Source organism: Loxodonta africana, chromosome 5 (genome assembly GCF_030014295.1).
Source record: "Loxodonta africana isolate mLoxAfr1 chromosome 5, mLoxAfr1.hap2, whole genome shotgun sequence".
Lineage (NCBI taxonomy): Eukaryota > Metazoa > Chordata > Mammalia > Proboscidea > Elephantidae > Loxodonta > Loxodonta africana.
This window is the reverse complement of record NC_087346.1, coordinates 133,038,604-133,066,592: the sequence shown is the minus strand read 5'-3', so window position 1 is coordinate 133,066,592 and position 27,989 is coordinate 133,038,604. Positions and strand designations below refer to the sequence as shown.

Below are 27,989 nucleotides of genomic sequence, written 5' to 3'. Positions count from 1 at the left end.
AAGACAAAAATGACATCTTTTAGTGACAAAGGTGTTTCTTTAGAGAGGAGATAAATTTATGCCTGGATTATGGGAATTATGGGAATAAGACTTTTCAGTATTGGACCTACAAATCACAGCATTTCAGGAAGCAAAGCTAATATTACTTAAAATGATGAACACAATTTTGTGAACAACTTCTTTCGTTCTGTTCTAAAAAAAAAAAAAGATCATGCTAAATCGTTTCTTAGAAATTTCTGATAGAGTTCTGCAGATAGGAGGAAGGTAGTAATTGTCAGTCTTTATGGCAGTGTGACCTCCTAGGCTAGTATCTACCTATTTGATGCCGCCCTGCTTCTTGTCCTTTCCTCATATCCTGAGCTGAAATGGAGCTGTTGCAGTGTTCCAATCTGTCATGTGATATGTGGAGTTTTCTTGGATTGTCTGCGACCAGACTTCCTGCTGTTAATGGGGCCAAAGAAGAAAGTTTAGGTTTTAGTAATAGTGAGTTTAGGTTTTAGTATTTAATCATTCAAAAATTTTGCTTGTACACGTAGATATGTCATCTTCTAAAGTCATAAAATGTAAAGGAAAATGGTAATTATCTTTATTTCTGGCAATGAATGAGGCCTTTTCCTGATTGGTGATATCTGTATATTTAGGGAAGATATGCATTATAGTATCTCTCTATAGTGTTACAGCTGTTAACCAAGAGGTCTGCAGTTCGAATCCACCATGCTCCTTAGAAACTCTATGAGGCAGTTCTACTCTGTCCTATAGGGTCGCTATGAGTCGGAATTGACTCGACGGCAGTGAGTTTGGTTTTGGTTTTTTCGTATTTGGGGAAGCTGGGTAGTATAGTTCTGGGATTAAGTTAAATTTACCTTGTAAATGTTTTGTAATCTGCTCCATTCCCTCTTACCTGTTAGCACAGCCATAGCTCAGACCCTCATTGCTTGGTTAAATAAAACAACTTGTCTCCCTGCCTCTGGTCTGCTGTCCTTCAATCTGCACTCTATGGCTGCCTGCATGTTCTGTATAAAACACAAACTCGACACTGTCCCATCCATGTCTCCTTGAGTCTCTCTTATTGCTAATGAATCTGGAGTTATGGCATAGCCAGAATGGCTCCTTGAACATTTAATTTACAGAATGCCTCACCAGCTCAGCAATTACACACACACACACGCACACACACATGTATGCACGCTTAATTTTTGTGCAATATTTTAATGAACTTATTTACATAAAAAAAGTAAAACTTGATCTTGAGACTTGGTGAATTTGATGTCATTCAAGTTGAGCATCATAACTACTTTTCCTTCTCATAAATGCTTGAACTAATATTTGCGTATTTACTACTTAATAGTACTTATTAAATTACCTGTTATAGGTATATGTTAATTTAGACAGGGTTGTAAAAGTGTAAGAGAAAATAGGACACAAAACCAATAATAAATAAGGAAGTGGCACAGCTGTCTGACAACCATCTTTATAATACTAAAGGCCAAACTTGGCTGAAGCTGACAGAGTGCTAAGAAAAATAAAATGAGTTTTCAGATGCTACGATTGGAGGAAAAGCAAGAAGTCAGCAGGTTTATTTCAGATACTGTAATGTTAATTAACAGATGGCAGAAAGAGACTCAGACTCTGCACCACCCATTTGATTCTCTCTTTGTTAGGAAAATATTGTTTGGCTGAGCATGGTAGAGCCAGCATCATTGAGAATTTAAAGTCTAGGGTGAAGACACTATGAGAAAAAACTAGCTGTTCTCAGTGGCCAGGATTTTTTCATTCTAGAGTCTATAAATAACTTCAATGACAATTTTTTTTTTTGATTTTTGAGCAATCTTGGAGACCGGGAATGGTATATGAAGGCTGGCAGGTTTTTTAGTTTTAGCATTTTTATTAAGGTATAATTGACATACAGTAAATGATTCATTTTTAATGTGTAGAATTTGGTAAATGTTAATATATGTGTATATGTATACGAAACCATCACCACAGTCAAGGTAATGAACATAGCTATCATCCACAAGAGTTTCCTTGTGCCCTTTTATAAGTGAGGAGGAGACTGAGAAGGAGTAGTTAGTAAGGGAGGAGAATAAGAACATTGTGTTGTCCCAGAAACTAAATGATGAAAAGAATGATCAACTGCAGCAAATGCTTACTGCTTGGCCAAGTAAGATGAAATGAGAGTTGACCACTGGCTATAGTAATGTAGTGGTTGTTGGTTATTTTGGCAAGGGCAATTTTTGGTGGAGTAGTGTGAGCAAAAGCCTGAGTGGGGTAGGTTTTAAGAAAGGGGGAAGAGAAATTGGACGTGGTAAATTAGGAGCTTTTTCAAGAAGATTTTCTGCAAAGAGGGGGGCAAAGGAATGGATTAGTAGTGAAGTGGGATTGAGATTTTTTTTTTTTTTTTTTTTAAAGGATCGGAGGAAAACCCAGCATGTTTATATGCTGACAACAATGATCTATTGCAGAGAAGTGAACTCTTAGAGCAATCCCTGTGAGGGGCTAAATGGAATGAGATTTAGTTCAGAGGTTGTAGGGATTGGGATTGTATAGATATGTGGGGAACCCATCTGTGGTAGTAGGCCAGAAATACAATATGAGAGTGTAGACACTGGCATGTGGTTCTGTGGGTCATGGGAGTTCATGGAAGTTCTTTTCTGATTGCTTCTGTTTTTTTTCTTTGCAGTAACGTATAGGCAGCAAAGCTTATTGGTGAGAGTGAGGATGAGAAGGAGGTATTGGGGTTGAGGAGCAAGAAGGTATGGAAATAGAGTGGGAGAGTGAATAGACCAACGAGTTACAAGATGACTGCTGGGCAGCATTAAGGGTACAATTGAAGTCTGTGGTCCTGAACGTAAAGCATCACAGTCTGGTTGTGATTCTAAGCTGTGTTTAGCTGGATGGGTGTAGGTACAGAGTAGGTAGAGAATTAGGTTTAACTGGGGTTAGGGCTCTGTTACCATCAGTGCTTTCATGATGTTGTTGGAAGCTATGCCACTGTATTTCAAATACCAGCAGGGTCACTCATGGTGGACAGGTTTCAGCAGAGCTTCCAGACTGAGACTAGGAAGAAAGACCTGGTGATCTACCTTCAAAAATTAGTCAATGAAAATCTCATGGATCATAACAGAACATTATCCTACTTGCTTGCTTTGGACACATCATCAGGAGGGATCATTTGCTGTGTTAGAACATCATGTTTGGTGAAGTAGAAGGCGAGCGTGAGGGAGATCCTTGTGGGATGGATTGACACAATGACCTCAGTGATGGACAAGAGCATGCCAGTGATGAAGGGGATGATGTAGGACCAAGCAACATTTCAGTTCTATTGTATGTAAGGAACACTATGAGTTGGAATAGATTAGATGGCATCTGTGTATCTGTGATTTTGATAATTGAGTATAAAGAGAAGGCCAGGAGAGTTGAGGGTTTATGAGTGCAAGTGATTTTAAAGCATGACCATGGATTTAACCTATGAAAGGAGGGGAAAGAAGATGATAAAGGATGAGGAACAGTAATCTCTGCAAGAGACTATGGTGACTCTGAATAGCATGGAATGTGGATAATGTTTTGAAGGTAGAGCCACCAGATTTCCTGGAATTAGATATGGGATGTATGTGAGCAGAGTAGTCAAGAATGATCCAGAGTTTTTGGCCTGAGCAATTGGAAGAAGGGAGTTACTGTCAACTGAAATGCTAGGCATTTTACCACATTTGATAGTTTGGTTACATTTTGTTGATTGATTCATTTAAAAAAGTGTGATTAAGCCAGGTAAATATAAATATAAGTCTTAAATTTTCAGATTGACTCTTCATTCAAAAATGCTTTTTGCATACTTGATATGTGCCAGGTGGTTTGTAGGGGATAGGAATATAGCACTGAACGGAACATAGTAAAACCAATAATTTATATTGGTTTCAGTTCAAATTGAGCAAAGGGATTACTGTATCTTAATCAATGAAGAAGAAAATTTATATTGTCTTTGTATTTAACACTAAATAACTGTTTCAGTTGACTGTTTTATAGTTTTTCTTTAGCCAGTTTTAATACTTACGATTATTTTTAATACTGTTCCCCCAGGAACTTGTTATCATGGAGTCGTTTTTCAGATCACAATTATTTTTAAAAAATGGTATATTCTAGAATATATGAAATAAATAAATTTGAGGAATATGAATTAGAATTTGTTTTATGGTGTATGGATCACATGACAAAATCTCTTTATTAAAACATGACACGTTGTTTTGGACTGGGAATGATATCCTGCAGTTTATGTGCCTGAGCAGTTTCCAAAGTTCAAATTCACCCTAAATTGGAGAAATTATACTATTGTTAAGAATATGCAGAAAACCATTACACATGGTTTGGGGATAGTTCTTTTGGGTAATTAATGAGTGCCGTGAGTTTTGGACAGGGGCAGAATTGTTGGAGTGTGTCCCTTATGAATTCATTAAATAGGAAGGATGATATTTATTCGTTTCATTACTTTCGGCGTTATCTTCAGTACAATCTGGTGTTTGGAGAGAGAGAGTTTCCTTAAAAGTGATGACACATTATCACTCACTTTCAGGGAGAAGAGGTTACTCTGGGAAATAGTTTATGGTACTGGTTACTTAACAATATTTGCTACATACCAGGAATCTCCAGTAACCTCTCTATAACTCCGAACTGGCTTCATTTCGGCTTACCTATTTTGAAGCAGAAAGAGATGTTAGAATTATATGGCATAAAAAAAATCATGTGAAAGGGATAGATAGAAAAGATGATATTGAAGAATGAGGTTAGTGATCTTAAGATTTAGGTGTCAACTCTCAGATAAACCGAAGCTTTGTGTGATTCAGCTTTTCTGCATGAAAGCTTTTATTATTATTTTATTTTTTAGAAGTAAACTCTTTAAGACATCCAGTAGAAGCAGAGAGAAACTGGAGATGTCAGGATGTGATAAGAGCCTGCTGATCAGTATAGTCATGTGTCGCGTTTTGCTTATCGTCCACAATAGGTTACAGGACGTTATGTGATCTGGACGTTGTGCAAACACCGCATTATGGATGAAGGTCCTTTCAGGCATTCACTTCCAGAATAAGGAAGTTTGATCCATATTAAGAATTTGCTGGGCGTATAACCTCCCTCTGTGTTGTGTGCAGTTAGTTTAAGGTTTCAACAAATTCTCCAGCCTTCACATCAGCACTTGGACTCACCACTCGCTGTCACGTTATGCAGCAAAAAATGTTTGAAAGCCTTGAACGACGCAGAGCGAGCACTAAACTCGATATTGCGTCCAATCCTGTTTTTCTTTATCTCGGACAAGCTTCTTGCCTTAGCAGTGGTCATCAGCTTGCTGGGAGGGATTTGCTTTTTGTGTTTGGCCCTCAATCGCCGTCATTAGCAATTTCTCCGTATCTGATCCGTATCCTTCTTGCATTTTCGCTAGCCTTGTAGCTTTCAGTGGAGCCAATCCTTCAACAACTTAGAGAAGTTTTTCTTTGTTTTTGAGGATCGTTGTGATCGTCAAGTGTGAAATGTCTAAATCCCCTGTGTCCTGTTCTCTGATTGGAATTTCTGAACTCTCTTATAACCTTATGGGACCATAGACTTTTATGCAGTCGGACATTGCCAGAATGAACGTTATGTGGCGCATGACTGTACTGACATCTCCAGTTACTCTTTGCTTCTTTTAGATGTGTTTAAGAGTTTATTTTTAAAAATTCTAGGGAGATATTTTCATTAAAACCCAGAGACACCATTATAATGTTTTCTGCTTTGATGTTTTATTTATCAGTAAGAATTTCAATAAGCTTTACTTTAGAGCTCTGTGTGTTAGAAGCTGAATTTGTAAACTGTTAACATGGAAGGATTTTATGAGACTCCCCCCTCTCCAGACAAAACAGTGACTGTCTGTTTTTGGAGCTTATTTCTATACGAACAGGCACTGGTTGGCAGTTATGTAAGCAATTCTCATCTTTGAAATATTTGATTTACAGATGTTGCTGAACATCATGTTTGTGTCCGTGGCCTCATTGCTCTGGACAGCAACTCTTCATACATCTGTCTGGCTTGTCCCCTCTTTCTATGGCTATACAAAGTCTATAGCTTTGTAAATGTTATTTTTTGTCAAGTAATATGAAAAATGGAAATTCCAGAACCCTTAACTGTGTTCATGTGGAACCTGTACATAGACCAAGAGGCAGTCGTTTGAACAGAACAAAGGGATACTGAGTGGTTTAAAATCAGGTGTTGTGTCAGGGTTGTATTCTTTCACCATACATATACAATCTGTATGCTGAGCAAATAATCCTAGAAACCTCCGTGAAGAAGAATGTGGCATCAGGATGGGAGGAAGACTCATTAACAACCTGCGTTATGCAGATGACTTGACCTTGTTTGCCAAAAGTGAAGAGGACTTGAAGCACTTACTGATGAAGATCAAAGACTACCGCCTTCAGTATGGATTGCACCTCAACATAAAGACAGCAAAAGTCCTCACAGCTGGACCAGTGAGCAACAACATCATGATACATACAGAAAAGATTGAAGTTGTCAAGGATTTCATTCTTCTTGGATCCACAATGAACACCCATGGAAGCAGCAGTCAAGAAATCAAAAGATGCATTACATTGGGTAAATCTGCTTCAAAGGACCTCTTTAAAGTGTTGAAGAGCAAAGATGTCACCTTGAAGACTAAGGTGCGCCTGACCCAAGCCACGGTATTTTCAATTGCATCATATGCATGTGAAAGCTGGACAAGGAATAAGGAAGATTGAAGAAGAATTGATGCCTTTGAATTGTGGTGTTGGTGAAGAATATCGAATATACCATGGACTGCCAGAAAAATGAACAAATCTGTTTTGGAAGAAGTACAGCCAGGATGCTCCTTAGAAGTTAGAATGGTGAGACTTCGTCTCATATATTTTGGACATGTTGTCAGGAGGGACCAGTCTCTGGAGAACAACATCATGCTTGGTAAAGTAGAGGGTCAGAAATAAAGAGAAAGACTCTCAATGAGATGGACTGACGGTGGCTGCAACATGGGCTCAAACACAGTAATGATTGTGAGAATGGCGCAGGACTGGGCAGTGTTTCCTTGTTGTGTATGAGGTCGCTGTGAATTGGAACCAACTCTATAGCATCTAACAACAAGAACATTGTTAGTAATATGTACGTATAATTTGCAGTACATAATTTGCTGATGTCATTCTCAGATGTTTACTCGCCGATGTTCAATTTATGATTTACTGTTGAGAACACTGGTGTCTAGCAGGCTGTGGTCTGATTGACAGTGAAGTACATGTCGGTATCAGGAGTCCTAATGAATGGAAAGTTGGGCAGTGTTCAGCTCTAACAACATATGACAATTAAACTGCACAGGTGCCTGATGGTCATCATGACTCCAACTTCACTGTTCAGGCACTGACGCTGATTTCATTGTAGATCACGCCTGTGGTGTGGTCTTCCTTAGTGTTTCGTACCATAAGAAGCATCAGTGGTTAATTTGGAGCTGAGTTGTTCCAAGTTTCTCTGACTGTAACACCTGTACTGTTTATACCCCCAAAAGTATGTCCAGAAAAAGAAGTCATGCCATTGAAAGTTGTAATCCAAAAAAGACGGCGAAGAAGGTCCTAGACGTGGATATAAAGATGAAGATCATTAAAACCTATTATAGGGGAAAGAAAGGTGGCGAAATTAGTGTGTGAGGAAGGACTGTCTAATTTGACCGTTTTGGCAATCATTAAGGATAAGAGGATTTTGAGGCAGTTAAAGGAGAGATTGGCATAAGAGCGACAGTTTTGGCAAAGAAGCCCAAGGGCCAGTGCACGAGATGGAGAAGCTGTTGATGATTTGGGTAGAAGACCGAATTCAGAAGAGGATTCCTATGAGTTTACGGATGATTCAGTTGAAAGTACGCAGCCTTTTTGAAAACTTGCAGGAACGGCAAAGAGAAGACTACCGTTAGAACTTTAATGCCAGCAAAGACTGGTTTCACTATTTCGAACCTGTTGGTGTAGCGGTTTAGTGCTACCACTGTGAACCAAAAGATCGGCAGTTCGAATCCACCAAGTGCTCTTTGGTAACTCTATGGAGCAGTTCTATTCTGTCCTCTCGGGTCGCTATGAATCAGAATCGACTCGATGGCAGTGAGTTTTTTCAGTTAACGCATATTTGGCTTACATAGTGTGCATATAACTGGAGAAGCAGGAAGTGCCCATTTTGATGCTGCTGAAAAATTCAAAGATGAGCTGGGCAAGATGGAAGAGGAAGGAGAGAAGTTGTCAAAAGTTGTCAAAAGTTTACATACAGTGAAAGGATTACCTGGAGCTTTTTCTAAACTAAACCAGGGGCTTCATTTACTTGAAAACACAGACCCAAACGCTGATCATTTTGCTAAAGTACATAGACAGATTTGGAAAACAGGGAGATGTTATCCTGAAATATATGAAGAAAAAAGAAAAGGACCATGCAGACAACTCTCACTAATTTTATGACTAGAAGCGCCGTCCTCTTTCCCAGGAATAATTCAGATGATCTAGAACCTTTCACAAGTGGAGTTATTACAGCAACTGAAAAATGCCAACGTCGTCCAGTTCTTCTTCGTTGTTGGAGTAAATTTTTATGATTTGTGTGTTTCTATATGTATGTGTGTATTAAAATATATCTGTGAGTTTATATGTAATGCTTCCAACCCCCAAAGACAAATATAGATAGGAGTTATAAAGATACTGGTAATAAGAAGCAATAGTAATGAAAGCGAAAGGAAAAATAAAGCATTCATCTTAATGTCAGAACTGATTTATGACAGAGTCATTGGAACGGGACCCTGTCTTAAGTCAGGGACTACCTGTCTTACTTTCTCTATATGATTAATTGAAATCAGTGATGACCAAAACAACATATACTTATTTCTTTGTGCTTTTAAAAATACATAATTATTTACTGTAAAATGTAATAGAGTAAAAAAAAAATAATTTTTAGTGGGTTATTTTAAAAATATTTCATGAAGATGTATTTTTATAATAAAATAGCTAAAGGATATTAAGAAAGAAAATCTAAAATGAGAAGCTTACTGTAGCAGTCTTGTTTAGAGAACATGGGATTTGAAATCACTGAAATAGTGTTCAAGTACAAGCACATTGGCACTTGCTCTTTAGAATTGCTTACCCTTTCTTTGGAGCTCCCCTGCTAACCAGAAATTCGGCAGGGTGAATCCACCAGCCGCTCTTTGGAAACCTTATAGGGCAGCTCTACTCTGTCTTATAGAGTCGCTGTGAGTCGGAATCAACTTGATGGCAATGGGTACCCTTTTTTTTTTTTACCTTTATATTGCAGATCAGAAAACTGAAGTAAAGCACCTCAGAGTTGTTTCGAGAATTACTTGTGAGAAGGTACATGTAGCCTCTGGCCCATAATAGATGCTCAGTCAAAGTTAATGTTCATAGTCTTATTACTTTTCTTGAGATATGAACGTGAATATTATTTTTAATTTAAAACATAGAGTTACCAAAAGCCAAAATGGTTATTTTAAGTTCTATTAAATATAAGTAGGTGTTCACTTTGGATCAGCTTCAGAACTGAATATATTGGGTTATGATGATACCTCAGATTTCACTTTCTTGCCCTGTTTGTGGAAAGACAAGATAGAAAGACAAGAATTCCTACATTTTGTTCGCTTTCCAAAAGGTATTTCAAATTAGCATGAATTGATCATTGCTGTTGTTAGGTGCCATTGAGTTGGTTCCAACTCATAGTGACCCTATGTACAACAGAGCCCACTGCTGCATGGTCCAGTGCCATCCTCACAGTCTTTGTTATGCTTGAGTCCATTGTTGCAGCCACTGTGTCAGTCCATCTTGTTGAAGATCTTCCTCTTTTTCACTGACCCTCTACTTGACCAAGCAGGATGTCCTTCTCCAGGGACTGGTCTTTACTGATAACAAGTCCAAAGTACATGAGATGAAGTTTCACCATCCCAGCTTGTAAGGAGCATTTTGGCTATACTTCCTCCAAGACAGATTAGTTCATTCTTCTGGTAGTCCATGGTATATTCAGTATTCTTTGCCAGTACCATAGTTCAAAGGCATCATTTCTTCTTCTGTCTTGCTTGTTCATTGTTCAGCTTTCACATGCATATGAGGGGATTGAAAATACCATGACTTTGGGACCTTAGTCCTCAAAGTGACACTTTTGCTTTTCAACACTTTAGAGAGGCCTTTTGCAGCAGATTTGCCCAATGCAATGTGTCTTTTGATTTCTTTACTGCTGCTTCCGTAGGTGTTGATTGTGGATCCAAGTTAAATGAAATTCTTGACAACTTCAGTATTTTCTCTGTTTATCCTGATGTTTTTTATTGGTCCAGTTGTGAGGATTTTTTTTCTTTATGTTGAGGTGTAATCCATACTTAAGTCTGCAGTCTTTGATCTTCATCAGTAAGTACTACAAGTCCTTTTCACTTTCAGCAAGCAAGGTTGTGTCATCTGCATATTGCAGATTGTTAATGAGTCTTCCTCCAATCCTGATGCTGCATTCTTCTTCATATAGTTCAGCTTCTCAGATTATTTCCTCAGCATATACATTGAATAAGTATGGTGAAAGAATACAACCCTGACATATGTTTCCTGATTTTAAACCATGAAGTATCCCCTTATCCTGTTCGAATGACTGCCTCTTGGTCTACGTACAGGTTCCTCATGAGCACAATGAAGTGTTCTGAAATTCCTGTTCTTTGCAATGTTATCGATAATATGATCCATATAGTCAAATACCTTTGCACAGTCAATAAAACACAGGTACCCATAAACAGTGTATCCATAAAGAGTCATTAAAAAGCTTTTGGAACTTAAGAGCTTCATTTAAAAATTCTTACCACAGCATATTTATTTTACGCATGCCTTTGGTGTTCATCTTGCTTTTACGCCACAGAAAATTAGGCAATGAACCTTGGTTAGCTTCAGAAGTCTCAGTGTTAAATTGTTTTTAATAAGGGTAGGTATTTTTCTTAACTGCAAACAGGAGTAATTTCTGTAAATTGAGGTTTGTGTACTTATTACCGAATTTGGTAAAAATGTATTTAAAACTTATGTTTTTTATCTAAAATGTGTTAATATAGTCCCACATCAGGTAACTGGACTCCTGGTGGCACAGTGGTTAAGAGCATGGCTGCTAACCAAAAGGTTGGTAGTTCAACTCCACCAGTTGCTCCTATGGGGCGGGATCACTAAGATTCGAAATCCACTCATTGGCGATGGATTTTTTTTGGTAAACAGGTAACTGCAAAAATGAGTGAGCCTCTCAAGGATGAGTGATGTGGTAGGGACTGCTGGGGCCTCTTATGCTCCTAATCCTACATATATTTCCTAAGAGAGATACTACAGGGAGGTACCTGTAAATGTGGTTTTTCTTAGGTGTTTTTTGGATCATTTACTTTGAATTATATGATATTTTGCTCCCAGATTGTTGTTTGGGAACAAAATTGTTAATTTGCTGCTCAGAATGGGTAATAAACCATATATTTAGCTGTGATGATCATTGAGAGGTCACAAAAGACTAATAGAAGATAATATTTAGAATGTCTTAGTGAATTATCAGTTTTCATGAGAGATTGGCTAGAGATTCTTGGTTTTAGAGGCAGATAAGTGGATTAATTACACTAGCCTGTCTCTCATTTATTCGGTAAGTGATTTTGTCCTTACTACGTGTCAGGTACTGTTCTAAGTGCTTAGATTTATTTTCTCACATGATTTTCATAATGAAATGAGGGAGGTACTATCATCACCACTATTTTATAAGTTAAGAAAATGAAGCCAGAGTGTTTAAATAACTTGTCTCTAGTTCACATACCTGGTAAGTAAGAAATTTGTATGTGAATCAGACCTAGGCAGTCTGACTATAGCTTTTCTGCTCTCAGCATCTATACTGTACACTGCCTGTCTTAACTAATTCACCTCTCAACCAGCTCTTCTTTCTTCTTCTTTTATGTGTTGCAGCCAGAGGAAGCAAATTAAGAGCAATATTTAAATGGACCAGAAGTTCCAAATTATATTTATATTATGGCATAGTAGTCGTCTGCTTTTAAATGACGTTGGACAAAACTGATTGGGACAGGCACTCCATCCTGGAATACTAAGAAATGGTTTTGGTGTACTTGAGGTGTCTTAATAAAGGCTTTCCAAGGAGCTTATAGTATACTTCCAAGTCCGCCAGTTTGTGTAATGTGCATCTTTACTCTGTCCTTCTCACATTAAATACAGAAGGCTTAGTGGAGGTAGGGTATCAAGAAAACAAAGTTCTCTCCCTCTCACCAGACAGCTCCACCTTTTAAAATATACTAAAAATAATTCTATAGCCCAATCAAGTTATAAAACATTCTTACATGTATAAGTAACAAAATGAATTTTGATTTCCAGAGGGTGTTCACAAAAGTAATATACTCTGTCGCTTTGTTTACCAAATAGTCTACATTTTAGTAACTTTATTATTTTGAGATATATCATTATCAAAGAAAAGTAATGTAGGAAGTACAGGTATGCATGCTAGATTGTGGATGCCATTCCCAAAGTGTCCAGTGATCCCTTTCCATGGGACACATTAATGCTTCTTGGTGCTCTCAGTTCACTAGGGGATGTTTTCACCCATGTATAGGGCTAGGGAAGTCTTCTCAGCCAGGTCCTGGCAATATCAAAGATAGCAATACTTGTCTCTGACACTGGTGATGGTGATCCATTTATGTTCATCATACTGACACTTGAACATGGATTTGGGGACTGGAAGACTTGCTTTGAATCCCAGCTCTGTCATTTTCTGGGGGATGTGACCTTAAGCAAGTTACCCATGAGCCTCATTTCCTAATCTGAAAAATGGAGATAATACCTGCCCCACACAGGGCTGTAGGGATTAAATTATGTACATAAAATAAAATTAGTTCCTCGAATATAGTGAATATTTGCTATTAGGTGAGATCATTTTTTAAATTCATTTAACTTTATTTCTTCAGGATCAGACTGAGCATTTGTCTAGCTTTGAGTAGGGAAAAGCAAGGTGGACCTTAACAATGGTGGCAGTTGCTGCGTTTGGCTAAGCCACATTCTGTTTCAGTAGATTTCCTTTATCCTCAGTGGAAAGTGCTGCTCTTGCTCCAGAGAAAAGAAAGGAATGCTAAATGCTAAAAAGATACATCACACCATGTTTAGTGTAACACAGGGTGAGGGCACCAAGGGGAAGGAATATGTTTTTGTTGTCATTGTGTGCCCAGCACCAAGCACAGGGCCTGGCATGTTATAGACTCTCCATGTCATGTTTCAATGAATGAGTGAATTCTGTTTAGATGAGAACCATGCTGTGGTTGTGGAATGCATGATTGCACTGGTTCGTACATTTTGGGTAGCTAAGGTAGTTGCCTGTGCAGTGTTGGCAAAGGAAAATGATTTTGGTATTTTAGCAGTTGTCTTGAAACTGTTAAACTTGATTGGTTATAGGCATAGGTCTTTTGTAACTAGTATATTTTAAGAGAAATGTAGACCAGCTAATTTGAGTTGAAATGATCACTTGTGCTCTAGTTAACCTAGAAGGGAAACAACTGAGAAAGAAATGAAAAGAGATTAAGGCAAGTAATAGAGTTAAGAATTCACAGCTATTCAAAGATTTCTAGGCCTTCCTTAAGTCATTTTACCAAAAGAAAGAAAATTTCATGTGTAGGGATAGACTACTCTTGCCATATCTTCAACTCCTGTGTTTTGTTTTCTTTTGCTGCTTCAACTTGGCAAAAACACCATACCCTAGAGCAGTCTTTATCATCTACCTTCTCCATTACTGGAGGCAGGGACTGCTGAGTGCTGCCTTGATTGCAGTAGCACTTCCTGACACCTGTGCCTCTCTCAGTATTGCCTGCCTCTGTCCCATTTATCTTCCGCTGTCACCAGAACCATCTTTCTGTAGTGAATCTGATTGTGTTAGTTCCCTCCTTGAAATCTCTTAATAGCTTCTGGTAGTTTTCAGGACGAAAATACAAATTCCTTCGTATGGAAAACAGAGCTTGTAGAGATATGGCCCCTTGTTACCAGTCTTCCTGCCTGATCTCTTATCTCTTTTCCGTATGTTCTCTGTACTCTAGACCTGTTAAAATACTTGTATTTCTCTGCTCCAGGTTCTTTTCATGCCACTGAACATATGTTTCTTCTTTCAGGCACACTTTTCTCTCCTTCCAAAGGTCATCAACTACAGATCATTTAAAACTTCCCAGAGTTACCTCCAGAAAACTGACTTCTTTTTCCCAGTCTGGGTTATGTAGCCTTCCTTCATGCTCCCATAATGCCCTGCAACTAATGTTCTCAGTGATACTAACAAAATATATTACAGGGATCTACATGCCTTCTTCCTTTTTTATCTCTTTAATACCTAATGCCTAGAAATTTGTGATTTAATTAATGTATGAAATAATAGAATTTATCAGCAGCCCCAAATATGCCTAGCTAAGTCCTGGGTATTACAAACATGTGAGAAATGTAAGAACATGGCCCTATCTGCTCTTAAGTTCAGTTGTATGGACAGAGTAACATATAAAGCAATTAGATTAATATAGCAGAAAGCGAGGACCTAGTTAGAATGATTTGAGAATAAAGATGTAATCAAAAATTTCAAAACCTTTGACATTTTATATCTGTCCTTTTCTCTTTGTTTTTCCCCTTTATACCACATTTAACATGCTATTGATTTTTTTTTTTTTATATATATATTTATCTTGTTATGGCTCTCTTCTACAGTAGAAGGTAAGTTTTATAAGGTTTTTTTTGTCTCTTTTGTTAAGGTATTTCCAGTGCCTGACACATGTAGATGATCAAAAAAAAAAAACAAAACAAAACCCCAGTGCCGGCAAGATGCTTCTGACTAATAGCAATTCTGTAGGATAGCGTAGAACTGCCCTATAGGGTTTCCAAGGAGTGTCTGGTAAATTTGAACTGCCAGCCTTATGGTTAGCAGCCGTAGCTCTTAAGCGCTGAGCCACCAGGGCTCCAGTAGATATTTGTTGAATGGATGGAACAGGGTTTAGAGAAGGAAGTGATCATTGGGAGATGGTATTTATTAAAGACTTCATGGAGAAGTTACATCCTGAAATGGTTCTTAAAAGGTAGTGTTTTGTTAATAAGTTTTTATTAAATAATTTAAGTAAGAAATTACCAATTTTATTTTATATGAAAAATTTTCAGATCTTACGTTGCTCCTAGTTTTCTCCTACCTTATAAGGTTTGCACAGCCCTCATTGTTGACTGTCTTAGAGAGTTTAACAACAAAGCCCATTTAATCAGAATGAGTGACACTGGCCCATTTGTATGCCAGTTGCATTAAACCCTTTCATTTTACATGTTTATTGATGTTGTTGTTAGGTGCTGTTGACTTGGTTTCAACTCATAGTGACCCTGTGTGCAACAGAACGAAACACTGCCCGGTCCTGTGCCATCTTTACAATCGTTGTTATACTTGAGCCCATTATTGCAGCCACTGTGTCAGTCTATCTCGTTGAGGCTATTCCTCTTTTTCAATGTCCCTCTACTTTACCAAGCATAGTGTCCTCCAGGGACTGCTCCATCCTGATAACATGTCCAAAGTATGTGAGACTTAATCTCGCCATCCTTGCTTGTAAGAAGCATTCTGGTTGTACTTTTTCCGAGACAAAATTTGTTTGTTCTTTTGGCAGTTTGTGGTATATTCAGTATTCTTTGCCAACACCATAATTCAAATGCATCAATTCGTTGGTCTTCCTTATTCATCGTCCAGCTTTCCAATGCATATGAGACGATTGAATTCAAACACCATGGCTTGAGTCAGATGCACCTTAGTCTTCAACGTGACGTCTTTGCTTTTCGACGCTTTAAAGAGGCCTTTTGTAGCAGATTTGCCCAATGCAGTGCGTCTTTTGATTTCTTGACTGCTGCTTCCATGGGTGTTGATTATGGATCCAAGTAAAATGAAATCCTTGGCAACTTCAGTCTTTCTCCATTTATCATGATGTTGCTTATTGGTCCAGTTGTGAGGTTTTTTGTTTTCTTTATGTTGAGGTGTAATCCATACTGAAGTCTTTGATCTTCATCAGTATATGTTTATTAGTAAGATAAAATATGTTCAAAAGCATACATCTGCTAGAGGCAGTTACAGGTTGTATATAGATCTTCCTTACAGTGTGTGTTGTTGTGGTACCTGAGAGCTTATCTTTCGCTCTGCATCCATTCAAAATAACTACCAATAAATTTGAACTTGGAAACATATAGGCGTTCTGGTTGTTTTGTGGATTAGGGATCATAATTGACCATTATGCATATAAGTTCTTAGATTTTAGCAGATCTTAATCAGCATTCTAAAAACTCGTGTATATACGTATATATAACTTATAATTGTATTTTCTACTTTTATAGAGTTTATTTTTCTCTTCTGTTTTCTTTCTTTGCAGTACTAAAGAAATTTAAATTATTCTTTGAACTAAAACTATTAAAAATGTTAAATTGCCAAAATACATTTTGGACTATAAATGGAACATGTGAAATAATAAAGATTTGCAATGGTTTTTAGAAAATAAAATTGTTAATGGGTCTGAATCACTGGCTTCTTTTCTTGCAAGTTTTTTTTTCTTTTCCTTAAGTGTAGAATTAGATATTCTTAGGCTCTTATAGGAGCCCTGGTGGCACAGTGGTTAAGAGGTATGGCTGCTAACCGAAGGGTCGGCAGTTCAAATCCACCAGCTGCTCCGTGGAAACCCTATGGAACAAGCTCTACTCTGTCTTATAGGGCCGCTATGAATTGGAATTGACTCAATAACAATCGGTTTGGTATTTTCTTTTTTTTTTGCTTTAGGCTCTTAAAGCTGCAATAGACCTTAGTGAGCATCTAGTTTACTCACTTTATTTTAGAGATGAGGTAACCAAGACACAGGACAAGTGATTTGTCCACTGTCAGACAGTTAATTCTTAACAGGACTAGAGCTATATAATAGACTTTTAACTATTGTTGAAGAGACAACCAAACTGGTTAACTCCTCTATTTTACTAACCACAGTAAACTTTTCTAGAAACACATGTATTTTTTTTTTTTTAACAATTTTTATTGTGCTTTAAATGAAAGTTTACAAATCAAGTCAGTCTGTCACATATAAGCTTATATACACCTTACTCCATACTCCCACTTACTCTCCCCCTAATGAGTCAGCCCGCTCCCTCCTTCCCGTCTCTCGTTTTGTGATGATTTTGCCAGTTTCTAACCCTCTCTACCCTCCTATCTCCCCTCCAGACAGGAGGTGCCAACACAGCCTCAAGTGTCCACCTGATACAAGTAGCTCACTCTTCGTTAGCATCTCTCTCCAACCCATTGTCCAGTCCCTTCCATGTCTGATGAGTTGTCTTCGGGAATGGTTCCTGTCCTGGGCCAACAGAAGGTTTGGGGACCATGACCGCCGGGATTCCTCTAGTCTCAGTCAGACCATTAAGTCTGGTCTTTTTATGAGAATTTGTAGTCTGCATCCCACTGTTCTCCTACTCCCTCAGGGGTTCTCTGTTGTGTTCCCTCTCAGGGCAGTCATCGGTTGTGGCTGGGCACCATCTAATTCTTCTGGTCTCAGGATGATGTAAGTCTCTAGTTCATGTGGCCCTTTCTGTCTCTTGGGCTCATAGTTACCGTGTGACCTTGGTGTTCTTCCTTCTCCTTTGCTCCAGGTGGGTTGAGACCAACTGATGCATCTTAGATGGCCACTTGTTAGCATTTAAGACCCCAGACGCCACATTTCAAAGTGGGATGCAGAATGTTTTTATAATAGAATTATTTTGCCAATTGACTTAGAAGTCCCCTTAAGCCATAGTCCCCAAACCCCCGCCCTTGCTCCACTGACCTTCGAAGCATTCAGTTTATCCCGGAAACTTCTTTGCTTTTGGTCCAGTCCAGTTGAGCTAACCTTCCGTGTTTTGAGTATTATCCTTCCCTTCACCTAAAGTAGTTCTTATCTACTAACTAATCAGTAAATAATATTTCTCAAGATCTTGTAATAGTGGTCTTATACAATATTTGTCCTTTTGCTTCTGACTAATTTCGCTGAGCGTAATGCCTTCCAGGTTCCTCCATGTTATGAAGTGTTCCACAGATTCGTCACTGTTCTTTATCGATGCGTAGTATTCCATTATGTGAATATACCGTAATTTATTTAACCATTCATCCGTTGATGGACACCTAAGTTGCTTCCAGCTTTTTGCTATTTGTAAACAGAGCTGCAATAAACATGGGTGTGCATATATCTGTTCATGTAAAGGCTCTTATTTCTCTAGGGTATATTCTGAGGAGTGGGATTTCTGGGTTGTATGGTAGTTCTATTTCTAACTTTTTAAGAAAACGCCAGATAGATTTCCAAAGTGAATGTACCATTTTACATTCCCACCAGCAGTGTATAAGAGTTCCAATCTCTCCGCAGCCTCTCCAACATTTATTATTTTGTGTTTTTTGGATTAATGCCAGCCTTGTTGGAGTGAGATGGAATCTCATCGTAGTTTTAATTTGCATTTCTCTGATGGGCAATGATCGAGAGCATTTTCTCATGTATCTGTTAGCTGCCTGAATATCTTCTTTAGTGAAGTGTGTGTTCATATCCTTTGCCCACTGTTTGAGTGGGTTGTTTGTCTTTTTATGGTTGAGTTTTAACAGAATCATATAGATTTTAGAGATCAGGCGCTGGTTGGAGATGTCATAGCTGAAAATTCTTTCCCAATCTGTAGGTGGTCTTTTTACTCTTTTGGTGAAGTCTTTAGATGAGCATAGGTGTTTGATTTTTAGGAGCTCCCAGCTATCTGGTTTCTCTTTGTCATTTTGGGCAATGTTTTGTATTCTGTTTATGCCTTGTGTTAGGGCTCCTAACGTTGTCTCTATTTTTTCTTCCACGATCTTTATCGTTTTAGTCTTTATGTTTAGGTCTTTGATCCACTTGGAGTTAGTTTTTGTGCATGGTGTGAGGTATGGGTCCTGTTTCATTTTTTTGCAAATGGATATCCAGTTATGCCAGCACCATTTGTTAAAAAGACTATCTTTTCCCCAATTAACTGACACTGGACCTTTGTCAAATATCAGCTGCTCATATGTGGATGGATTTATATCTGGGTTCTCAATTCTGTTCCATTGGTCTATGTGCCTGTTGTTGTACCAGTACCAGGCTGTTTTGACTAATGTGGCTGTATAATATGTTCTGAAATCAGGTAGAGTGAGGCCTCCCACTTTGTTCTTCTGTTTCAGTAATGCTTTGCTTATCTGGGGCTTCTTTCCCTTCCGTATGAAGTTGGTGATTTGTTTCTCCATCATATTAAAAAATATCATTGGAATTTGGATCGGAAGTGCATTGTATGTATAGATGGCTTTTGGTAGAATAGACATTTTTACTATGTTAAGTCTTCCTATCCATGAGCAGGGTATGTTTTTCCACTTACGTAGGTCCTTTTTAGTTTCTCGCAGTAGTACTTTGTAGTTTTCCTTGTATAGGTCTTTTACATCTTTGGTAAGATTTATTCCTAAGTATTTTATCTTCTTGGGGGCTACTGTGAATGGTACTGATTTGGTGATTTCCTCCTCGATGTTCTTTTTGTTGATGTAGAGGAATCCAAGTGATTTTTGTATGTTTATCTTATAACCTGAGACTCTGCCAAACTCTTGTGTTAGTTTCAGTAGTTTTCTGGAGGATTCCTTAGGGTTTTCTGTGTATAAGATCATGTCATCTGCAAATAGAGATAATTTTACTTCCTCCTTGCCAGTCTGGATGCCCTTTATTTCTTTGTCTAGCGTAATTGCTCTGGCTACGACCTCTAGCACAATGTTGAATAAGAGCGGTGATAAAGGGCATCCTTGTCTGGTTCCCGTTCTCAGGGGAAATGCTTTCAGGCTCTCTCCATTTAGGGTGATGTTGGCTGTTGCCTTTGTATAGGTGCACTGTATTATGTTGAGGAATTTTCCTTCTATTCCTATTTTGCTGAGAGTTTTTGTCATAAATGGGTGTTGGCCTTTGTCAAATGCCTTTTCTGCATCAATTGATAAGATCATGTGGTTTTTGTCTTTTGTTTTATTTATGTGGTGGATTACATTAATGGTTTTTCTAATATTAAACCAACCTTGCATAAAAAAATAAATCCCACTTGGTCGTGGTGGATTATTTTTTTGATATGTTGTTGAATTCTACTGGCTAGAATTTTGTTGAGGATTTTTACATGTATGTTCATGAGGGATATAGGTCTGTAATTTTCTTTTTTTGTGGTGGCTTTACCTGGTTTTGGTATCAGGGATATGGTGGCTTCATAGAATGAGTTAGGTAGTATTCCATCATTTTCTATGCTTTGAAACACCTTTAGTAGTAGTGGTGTTAACTCTTCTCTGAAAGTTTGGTAGAACTCTGCAGTGAAGCCGTCCGGGCCAGGGCTTTTTTTTGTTGGGAGTTTTTTGATTACCTTTTCAATCTCTTTTTTTGTTATGGGTCTATTTAGTAGTTCTACTTCTGATTGTGTTAGTTTAGGTAGGTAGTGTTTTTCTCCGAATTCATTTCTTCTAGGTTTTCAAATTTGTTAAGAGTATAATTTTTCGTAATAATCTGATATGATTCTTTTAATTTCAGTTGCGTCTGTTGTGATGTGGCCCATCTCGTTTCTTACTTGGGTTATTTGTTTCATTTCCTGTATTTCTTTAGTCAGTCTGGCCAATGGGTTATCAATTCTGTTAATTTTTTTTTGGCTTTGTTAATTCTTTCAATTGTTTTTCTGTTCTCTAATTCATTTAGTTCAGCTCTAATTTTTATTATTTGTTTTCTTCTGGTGCCTAATGGATTCTTTTGTTGCTCACTTTCTATTTGTTCAGGTTGTAGAGACAGTTCTCTGATTTTGGCTCACTCTTCTTTTTGTATGGGTGCATTTATCAGTATAAATTGACCTCTGAGCACTGCTTTTGCTGTGTCCCAGAGGTTTTGATAGGAAGCGTTTTCATTCTCGTTGCATTCTATGAATTTATTTATTCCATCCTTAATGTCTTCTCTAACCCAGTCTTTTTTCAGCAGGGTATTGTTCAGTTTCCAAGTATTTGATTTCTTTTCCCTAATTTTTCTGTTATTGAGTTCCAGTTTTGTGGCCTTGTGGTCTGAGAAGATGCTTTGTAATATTTCGATGTTTTGGATTCTGCAAAGGTTTGTTTTATGACCTAATATGTGGTCTATTCTAGAGAATGTAGAAACACATGTATTCTGATGGCATTTTACAAGGATATTGTGTTAGTCACCTAGTAAAAGTAAGTTCTTGGAACTTGTTAGTCTGCGAGTCAGCCAGATTATGGGTGTTTGTAAAGCTTTGGCAATATTTTTCCCTTTTGGTGTATAGGCTGTTTACTAGTTGGGTCAACAAGAGGTAATTTTTATCAATCTGATTTTAAGCCACGGAAGACTCACATTCTTTCTAAATTGTTAGGTTTTACAAACTGAATGTGAGGATTCACGCTTCCTTTTAGAACATTTTCCATAAGAAAAGATTTAACCAATATATGTATGTCAAGGAAAACCTGAGGAACAAGATTACAAAAAAAAAAAAAAAAACAGTTGTTTTCTTTTTTTTCCTTGTTGAACCTAAGAAGTTTCGTATTAAAAAAAGGTCATGTAAGTGTACTTTTAGATTCTTTTCAGTAGAAAAATGAAATGTTTTTAAGGGTCATGTGAATAGTCTCCATTTTCTTTTCTTATATTCTTTGTGGTATTTTTCTATGACCTACATTTTAATTGAATTATACAAAAGTAGGACCTTGTATTCTGTAATTCTTGTGCCCTCCCTGGGGGCGGGGTCATTTGTTTTTTAAGGGGGAATATTTAGTAAATATAATGGGTTAAGTAAGAAGAAAATAGTTAAAGATGTGGAAGAATATGGACAACTTGAGTTAGTACTTGTGTAACGCCTTAATTTTATTGAATTATTTTCTTCAATTGTGTCTATATTATGCTCTTGATGTGAAGAATATCCTGCTAGACATTTTAAAGCTTCTTAGCTTGATTTAGTCTGAAGTTTAAATTTGTTGGTTTTCCTTTAAATTATATTCTTTAATTAAAGCCTGTGTTTTGGTGTGGCAAGTTAGTAACTGCCCTTTGTTCTATTTCAGATCCCTGCATGTCACTGAGTCCACCGTGCTTTACAGAAGAAGATAGATTTAGTCTGGAAGCTCTTCAAACAATACATAAACAAATGGATGATGACAAAGATGGCGGGATTGAAGTTGATGAAAGTGATGAAGTAGGTGCAAGAACTTTTCCCCTATAATTTTCTTTAAGATGCTCAGAATGACTCAGTTTTTAGTCTTAAAATTTTCTATTATTTCTCATATGACTCAACGCCCTCATCTTTAACATCTTTAGTTTTTCTCATTATGTTTTAATTTTATCCCCTCTATTTGCATGTTTTTTTTTTTCATATGCATACAAGTCTCTTTCTAGCTTTATAAGAATCCCTGAAGATTCTCTTGTTCTTCAAACACATACCCTATTCTGACTGTATCAGTTGTCTGTTGCTGCTTTACAAACCATCCCAAAATTTAGTGGCTTAAAACAGCAACAGTTTAATATAGCTCCTGTTCTGTGACTTGACTGAATTAAGCTGGGATGTTTTTCTGTTCTATTTGGCATGGACTACATTCGTTTGGGAGCTCTGATGGGGCTAGAATATTTAAGATGGTCTCTTATCTATCAGGGTCTTTCTCCACACATCATCTCATATTTCAGGAGTCTAGCTCAAGCTTCGTTACAGAGTGGTGACTAGCTTCCAAGTGGTAGTGTTCCAAGAAGACTAGTTCCAGTGTGCAAGTGCTTATCATGCCCCTGCTTGCCAATGGTTGCTAGTATCAGATTTGCCAAAGCAAACTGCTTGGCCAAGCGCAAAGCCTATGTGGGAGAGAATTATACAAGGGCAAGATACCAGGAGATGTGGTTCATGGGAGGCTGCTAGTGTAATAATCCACTGTACTCACTGTCTTTATTTCTTAAACATTCCCATCTTTCTTCTGGTCTGGTTTCCCCCTGATTTTCTCCGTGGAAGTTGTTTTCTTTATTTGGCAGTGGTCCCGCTTTCACCAAATCCTCTAGTCATTTTTTCAGGCCTCTTCAAATCTCTTCATATATCAGAAACCAAATTCCAGCTCTCCTCTTTTACATCCCTTGCTTTTCGATGGCATTTCTGAAGGCACTTCTCATTATTTTTTATTCTTCTAAATCAGACTTGGCAGATTTTCTGAAAAGGGCCATATAGTAAATATTTTAGGTTTTGCAGGCCTTATGGTCTTTCTTTTAACTACTCAGCTCTGCCGTTGTAGTGCAAAGCATCCATAGACAGTATGTGTCTATGGGCTTGACTGTGTTCTAATAAAACTGCTTACAGAAATAGAGTTGGCCGGATTTGGCCTGCAGGCTGTAGTTTGCTGACCCCTGTAAATCTGGGTTCTTAAAATTTATCCCTTTTTCTTTACTTCTCACTATCTCTTCTTTGCTTTAGTTATTTGCTTACTCTATTTTGATTTAGATATTTATTACTTTAGATTACTGCCTCTTAAGTTTTCCCTCTAATCCATCACACACGCATATCACTTTGAAAGTTTTTCTCTAGCTAAGAAACTTAACAGTGATTTCTAATTGCTTGTTAGATCACATATTAAGTCTTCAGTCTTATATTTAACGTCTCTGCATTGATTTCTTCTTACTGAGACAATCTCTTCTCCTTGTGGTTAAAATCATTTTGGTTAGAGTTCAGTGACAGTGATACCAGCATCATGGCTTTTAGTTCTAAATAGTCTAGTTTATTTCATTCATTTTAGAACCACAGACTATGCGATAATCTTATCTTGCAATTAAAAAAATATTTGAAGTATTTAGATATATTTTTTTGGTCTTAAGGAAGAATGGGTGAAGTGAAATAAATTAGTTATCAAGAGTTTTACTGTCAGTGTAAACCAGTGTAAACTAGTTGTTATTTGTTGTGGGCCGCTTTATTATATTGAGTAGATAATTCCTTCTGTAAACATCATTGCCATCATTCTCTATCGATACACACATGCACGCACACATACAAGATCAAGCTATAAGGTTACTTTTTAGTGAAAATAATCTGGATTATTAGAGATGAATTATTCTTTCTAATCCTCCACAAAGGTTTTAAGTGGTTATGCATGGCCATCTAAGATACTTCACTGGTCCCACATCATCTGGATTAAGGGAGAATGAGGAAAACCAAAGACACAAGGGAAAGATTAGTCCAAAGGACTAATGGACCACAACTGCCACAGCCTCCACCAGACTGAGTCCAGCACAAGTAGGTGGTGCATGGCTACGACCACTAGTTGTTCTGATAGGGAGGAATCGCAATAGAGGGTCCCAGACACAGCTGGAGAAAAATGTAGAACAAAATTCTGTCTCACAAAAAAAGACCAGACTTACTGGTCTGGCAGAGACTAAAGAAACCCTGAGAGCATGGCCCCCAGACACCCTTCTAACTCAGTACTGGTTTACCCTTCCACCGAAGACTAGACAGGCCTGTAAAACAAAATGAAACTAAAGGGGCGTACCAGCCCAGGGACAAGGATGAAAAGGCAGAAGGGGATAGGAATGCTGGTAATGTGGAACCCAAGGCTGAGAAGGAGAGAAGGTTGACATGTGAAGGGGTTGGCAACGAATGTCACAAAACAAAAAAAAATATGTGTGTTAATTATTTAATGAGAAACTAATTTACTCTGTAAACCTTCATCTAAAGTACAATAAAATATTTTGTTTTTAAGTGGTTTATTTAGGTTGTCAGTATAGATATTTAAGAATTTGAATATTAAATAAATTATGGTGTAAACAGACTTTGTTAGCACATTTGATACCCTTTGTAGAGGTAAATTTTTCTCTAGCATGAGTAGATTTTCTAAAATTATTGTTGTGCCTTTTCTTTGTTATTTACGGTATGACAGTATTAGTTCTTTTTAAGAAATTTCCATGTCAACTCTGAGCATGTATAGTATTTAGTATGAATGCCCTGTGCGGTTTGATAATTTGTTTCTCGCAATTAAGTTGGAGACAGCTTTTAACATTAGACCTTGTAGTTGTGATTGTTGCTAGGTGCCGTCGAGTTGGTTTCAACTCATAGTGACCCTTTGTCCAACAGAATGAAACACTGCCTGGTCTTGTGCCATCCTCACAATTGTTGCTGTGTTTGAGCCCATTGTTGCACCGACTGTGTCAATCCATCTCAGTGAGGATCTTCCTCTTTTTCCCTGACCCTCATCTTTATGAACCATGATGTCCTTCTTCAGGGACTGGTCCCTCCTGATAACATGTCCAAAGTATGTGAGACAAATCTCACCATCCTTGCTTCTAAGGAGCATTCTGGCTGTACTTCTTCCAACACACATTTGTTTGTTCTTCTGACAGTCCATGGTATATTCAGTATTCTTTGCCAACACCGTAATTCAGATGCATCAATTCTTCTTTGATCTTCCTTATTCCTCGTCCAGCTTTTTCACATGCCTATGAGGCGATTGAAAATACCATGACTTGGGTCAGGCACACCTTAGTCCTCAAAGTGAAATCTTTGCTTTTTAACACTTTAAAGAGGTCTTTTGCAGCACATTTGCCCAATGCAACAGGTCATTTGATTTCTTAACTACTGCTTTCTATGGGCATTGATTGTGGATCCAAGTAAAATGAAATCCTTGACAACTTTAATCTCTTCTCCATTTATCATGATGTTGCTTACTGGTCTGGTTGTTAGGATTTTTGTTTTCTTTATGTTGAGGTGTAGTCCACACTGAAGGCTGTGGTCTTTGGCCTTCATCAGTAGGTGCTTCAAGTACAGTATAGAAAGGAGTAACAGTAAAGCTCATTTTTAACTAATTACAGTGATGGTGCTGTTTTCCTTTGATTTTGATATTAGTCACTAGGACCTAATCATTGCCTCGCATTGTTTTAGATTAGGAAACATAATACAGGTAGTCCCTGAATTACGAATGAGTTCTGTTCCTAAGTATGTCTTTAAGTCAAAATTCTAAGTCAGAACAGTTACTTATGGTTTATATCTAACGTCACTTAGTCAAATATTTGTCTTAGTGTATAGTGTGTAGTGTACCTTTCTATGCATTAAAAAACATGTAAAGAAACAGTTCCAGATAAACTAAAACATCTTTAACATAATACAGTAGTAATAATAATAATGTTTTCGTACATATCTCAAAGTAGTGCCCATGTGTTATTACGAGCCATTGTACCTACCTCAAAATTTTAATGAAATAGACTTTATGGAGAGTTGGTTTGTAACTGTGGGCTGTATGTAAGTTAGACGTTCATAACCTTTTGGCAGGGGGAGAGAGGTGGGATTGAGGGAACATACATAGTTGACTTTAAGAGATTTAGTATTCTGAAATGTTTGGAAAAATTAGAGTACGGTTTTACTTTTTAAAGCTGGCATAGTTTTAGATAGCTGTGTTTCAGAAGTTACAAATTAACTTATTGAGGTTGGTTAATATTGGGCCTAGAATAAGGGCTAGATTCTTTATTTTATAATTTACATAATAAAAATTATATTATTAATTGCCAGTAGGTGCTTGAATAGGTGCTATTATAAATTTCTGTCAAATTATAAATATCGCAAAGATATTTAAATCTGAAAAAAAAAAAAACCCAGAAATTTGCATTTTACTTAACAATTAAAAATGCCTGCAAAGGAAAGATCTGTTAAAATTGTTTTTGTAAAATATGGACAGAAAGGGTATTAAGTGAGCTTATGCAGATATTTGGCAGCCTGTCTGAACCTATTTGATTGCATAATAGGTCTTAGAATTACAATTTTTTTCCTTCATCATCAGATAGTAAATGATCACATGTGTGAATGATCACACGTGCTATCATTATCAGTGTGCCAAACACATTAGGCATGCATGGCTGTGTAATTTATATTTCAGTAGAAGGCTTGTTGAAACTTTAAATTTCAGTGGAATTCTAAGCCTTTGGTAATAAGCTAGAACTAAAAACTTATGTTTAAGAGGTAGAGGTTAGAAAGATATCAGTGATAACTGAACTTCGACATTTAAAAGCTGAAAAGAATATCGTTCACTCTGTATTCTAATATTAATATTTAAAAGCAAATACAGCATGCCATTTTTTTTACAAGATATGTTATTGTATAGCAAAATAGGTACCCATTCAACAATTCTATGCCGTTATGCTTTGTCAGTACTTAAGAGAATCTAGAAATGTGCTGTCTAGTACAGTAGCGCAGTAGAGACTAGACACATTTGACTCTTGAGCCCTTGTAATTGAAGTGTGGTATAAAATACACTTTGGATTTTAAAGTTTTGCATGGAAAATAATGTAAAATAGCTAAATTTTAAAATATTGATTGCATGTTGGAAATTGTAGTGTTTTGGACATAAAAATTGGTTACATGAAATAATATTCAAATTAAATGCCCCTAATAGAGAAGTAAAAATTGCGTATGTAGATTACATTTACTTCAATTGGACATCACCAGTCTAGAACTGTATGATATGATTTTTAACCCTGTGTTCTTGGACTCGTTTGGTGCTTTCAGCAGAATCGACTCAACGGTAGTGGGCTTTTTCAGTAATAGGTACATCTTGACTCATGTTTTTTCTTAAAGCATTCCTTTTTTAAAGAAGTAAACAGTATTTTTATGGGCCTCTACCTATGGGGGAGTTGTACTCTTTAACCTCGGGTGACTATGGGTCAAGAATAACTTGGCGGCACTAACAACAACCAGCCATCATTGATGTGTAGGATAGTTTGTCTCCTTTGTGGTTACCTTACTATTTACCCCTATTTTTCTAAATTTAAACCTAATTTTATTGCTTTGTATCGCCTTGTCTTCCTTACCACATGGAAGATCTATGACTACATTTCTTAGTCCCTCTTTATTGTTTATTTTATTAAAAAAAAATTTTTTTTTTCTTTATTGTTTTAATGTTGTTTTCTTTTACATAATAACATCCCTGTT

At 37.3% G+C, this 27,989-nt stretch overlaps 1 protein-coding gene across 3 annotated transcripts in view; it reads left to right on the top strand.

Annotated features, from left to right (window-relative positions):
* The window catches only part of STIM2 (stromal interaction molecule 2), a 202,144-nt gene that overhangs the window by 61,441 nt on the left and 112,714 nt on the right, over nt 1-27,989 (top strand). For all 3 annotated transcript variants that reach the window (XM_064285979.1, XM_064285980.1, XM_064285981.1), the window contains exon 2: nt 22,117-22,247. In XM_064285979.1, the coding sequence (XP_064142049.1) occupies nt 22,117-22,247 (131 nt within the window). The remainder of the gene's footprint in view (nt 1-22,116; nt 22,248-27,989) is intronic.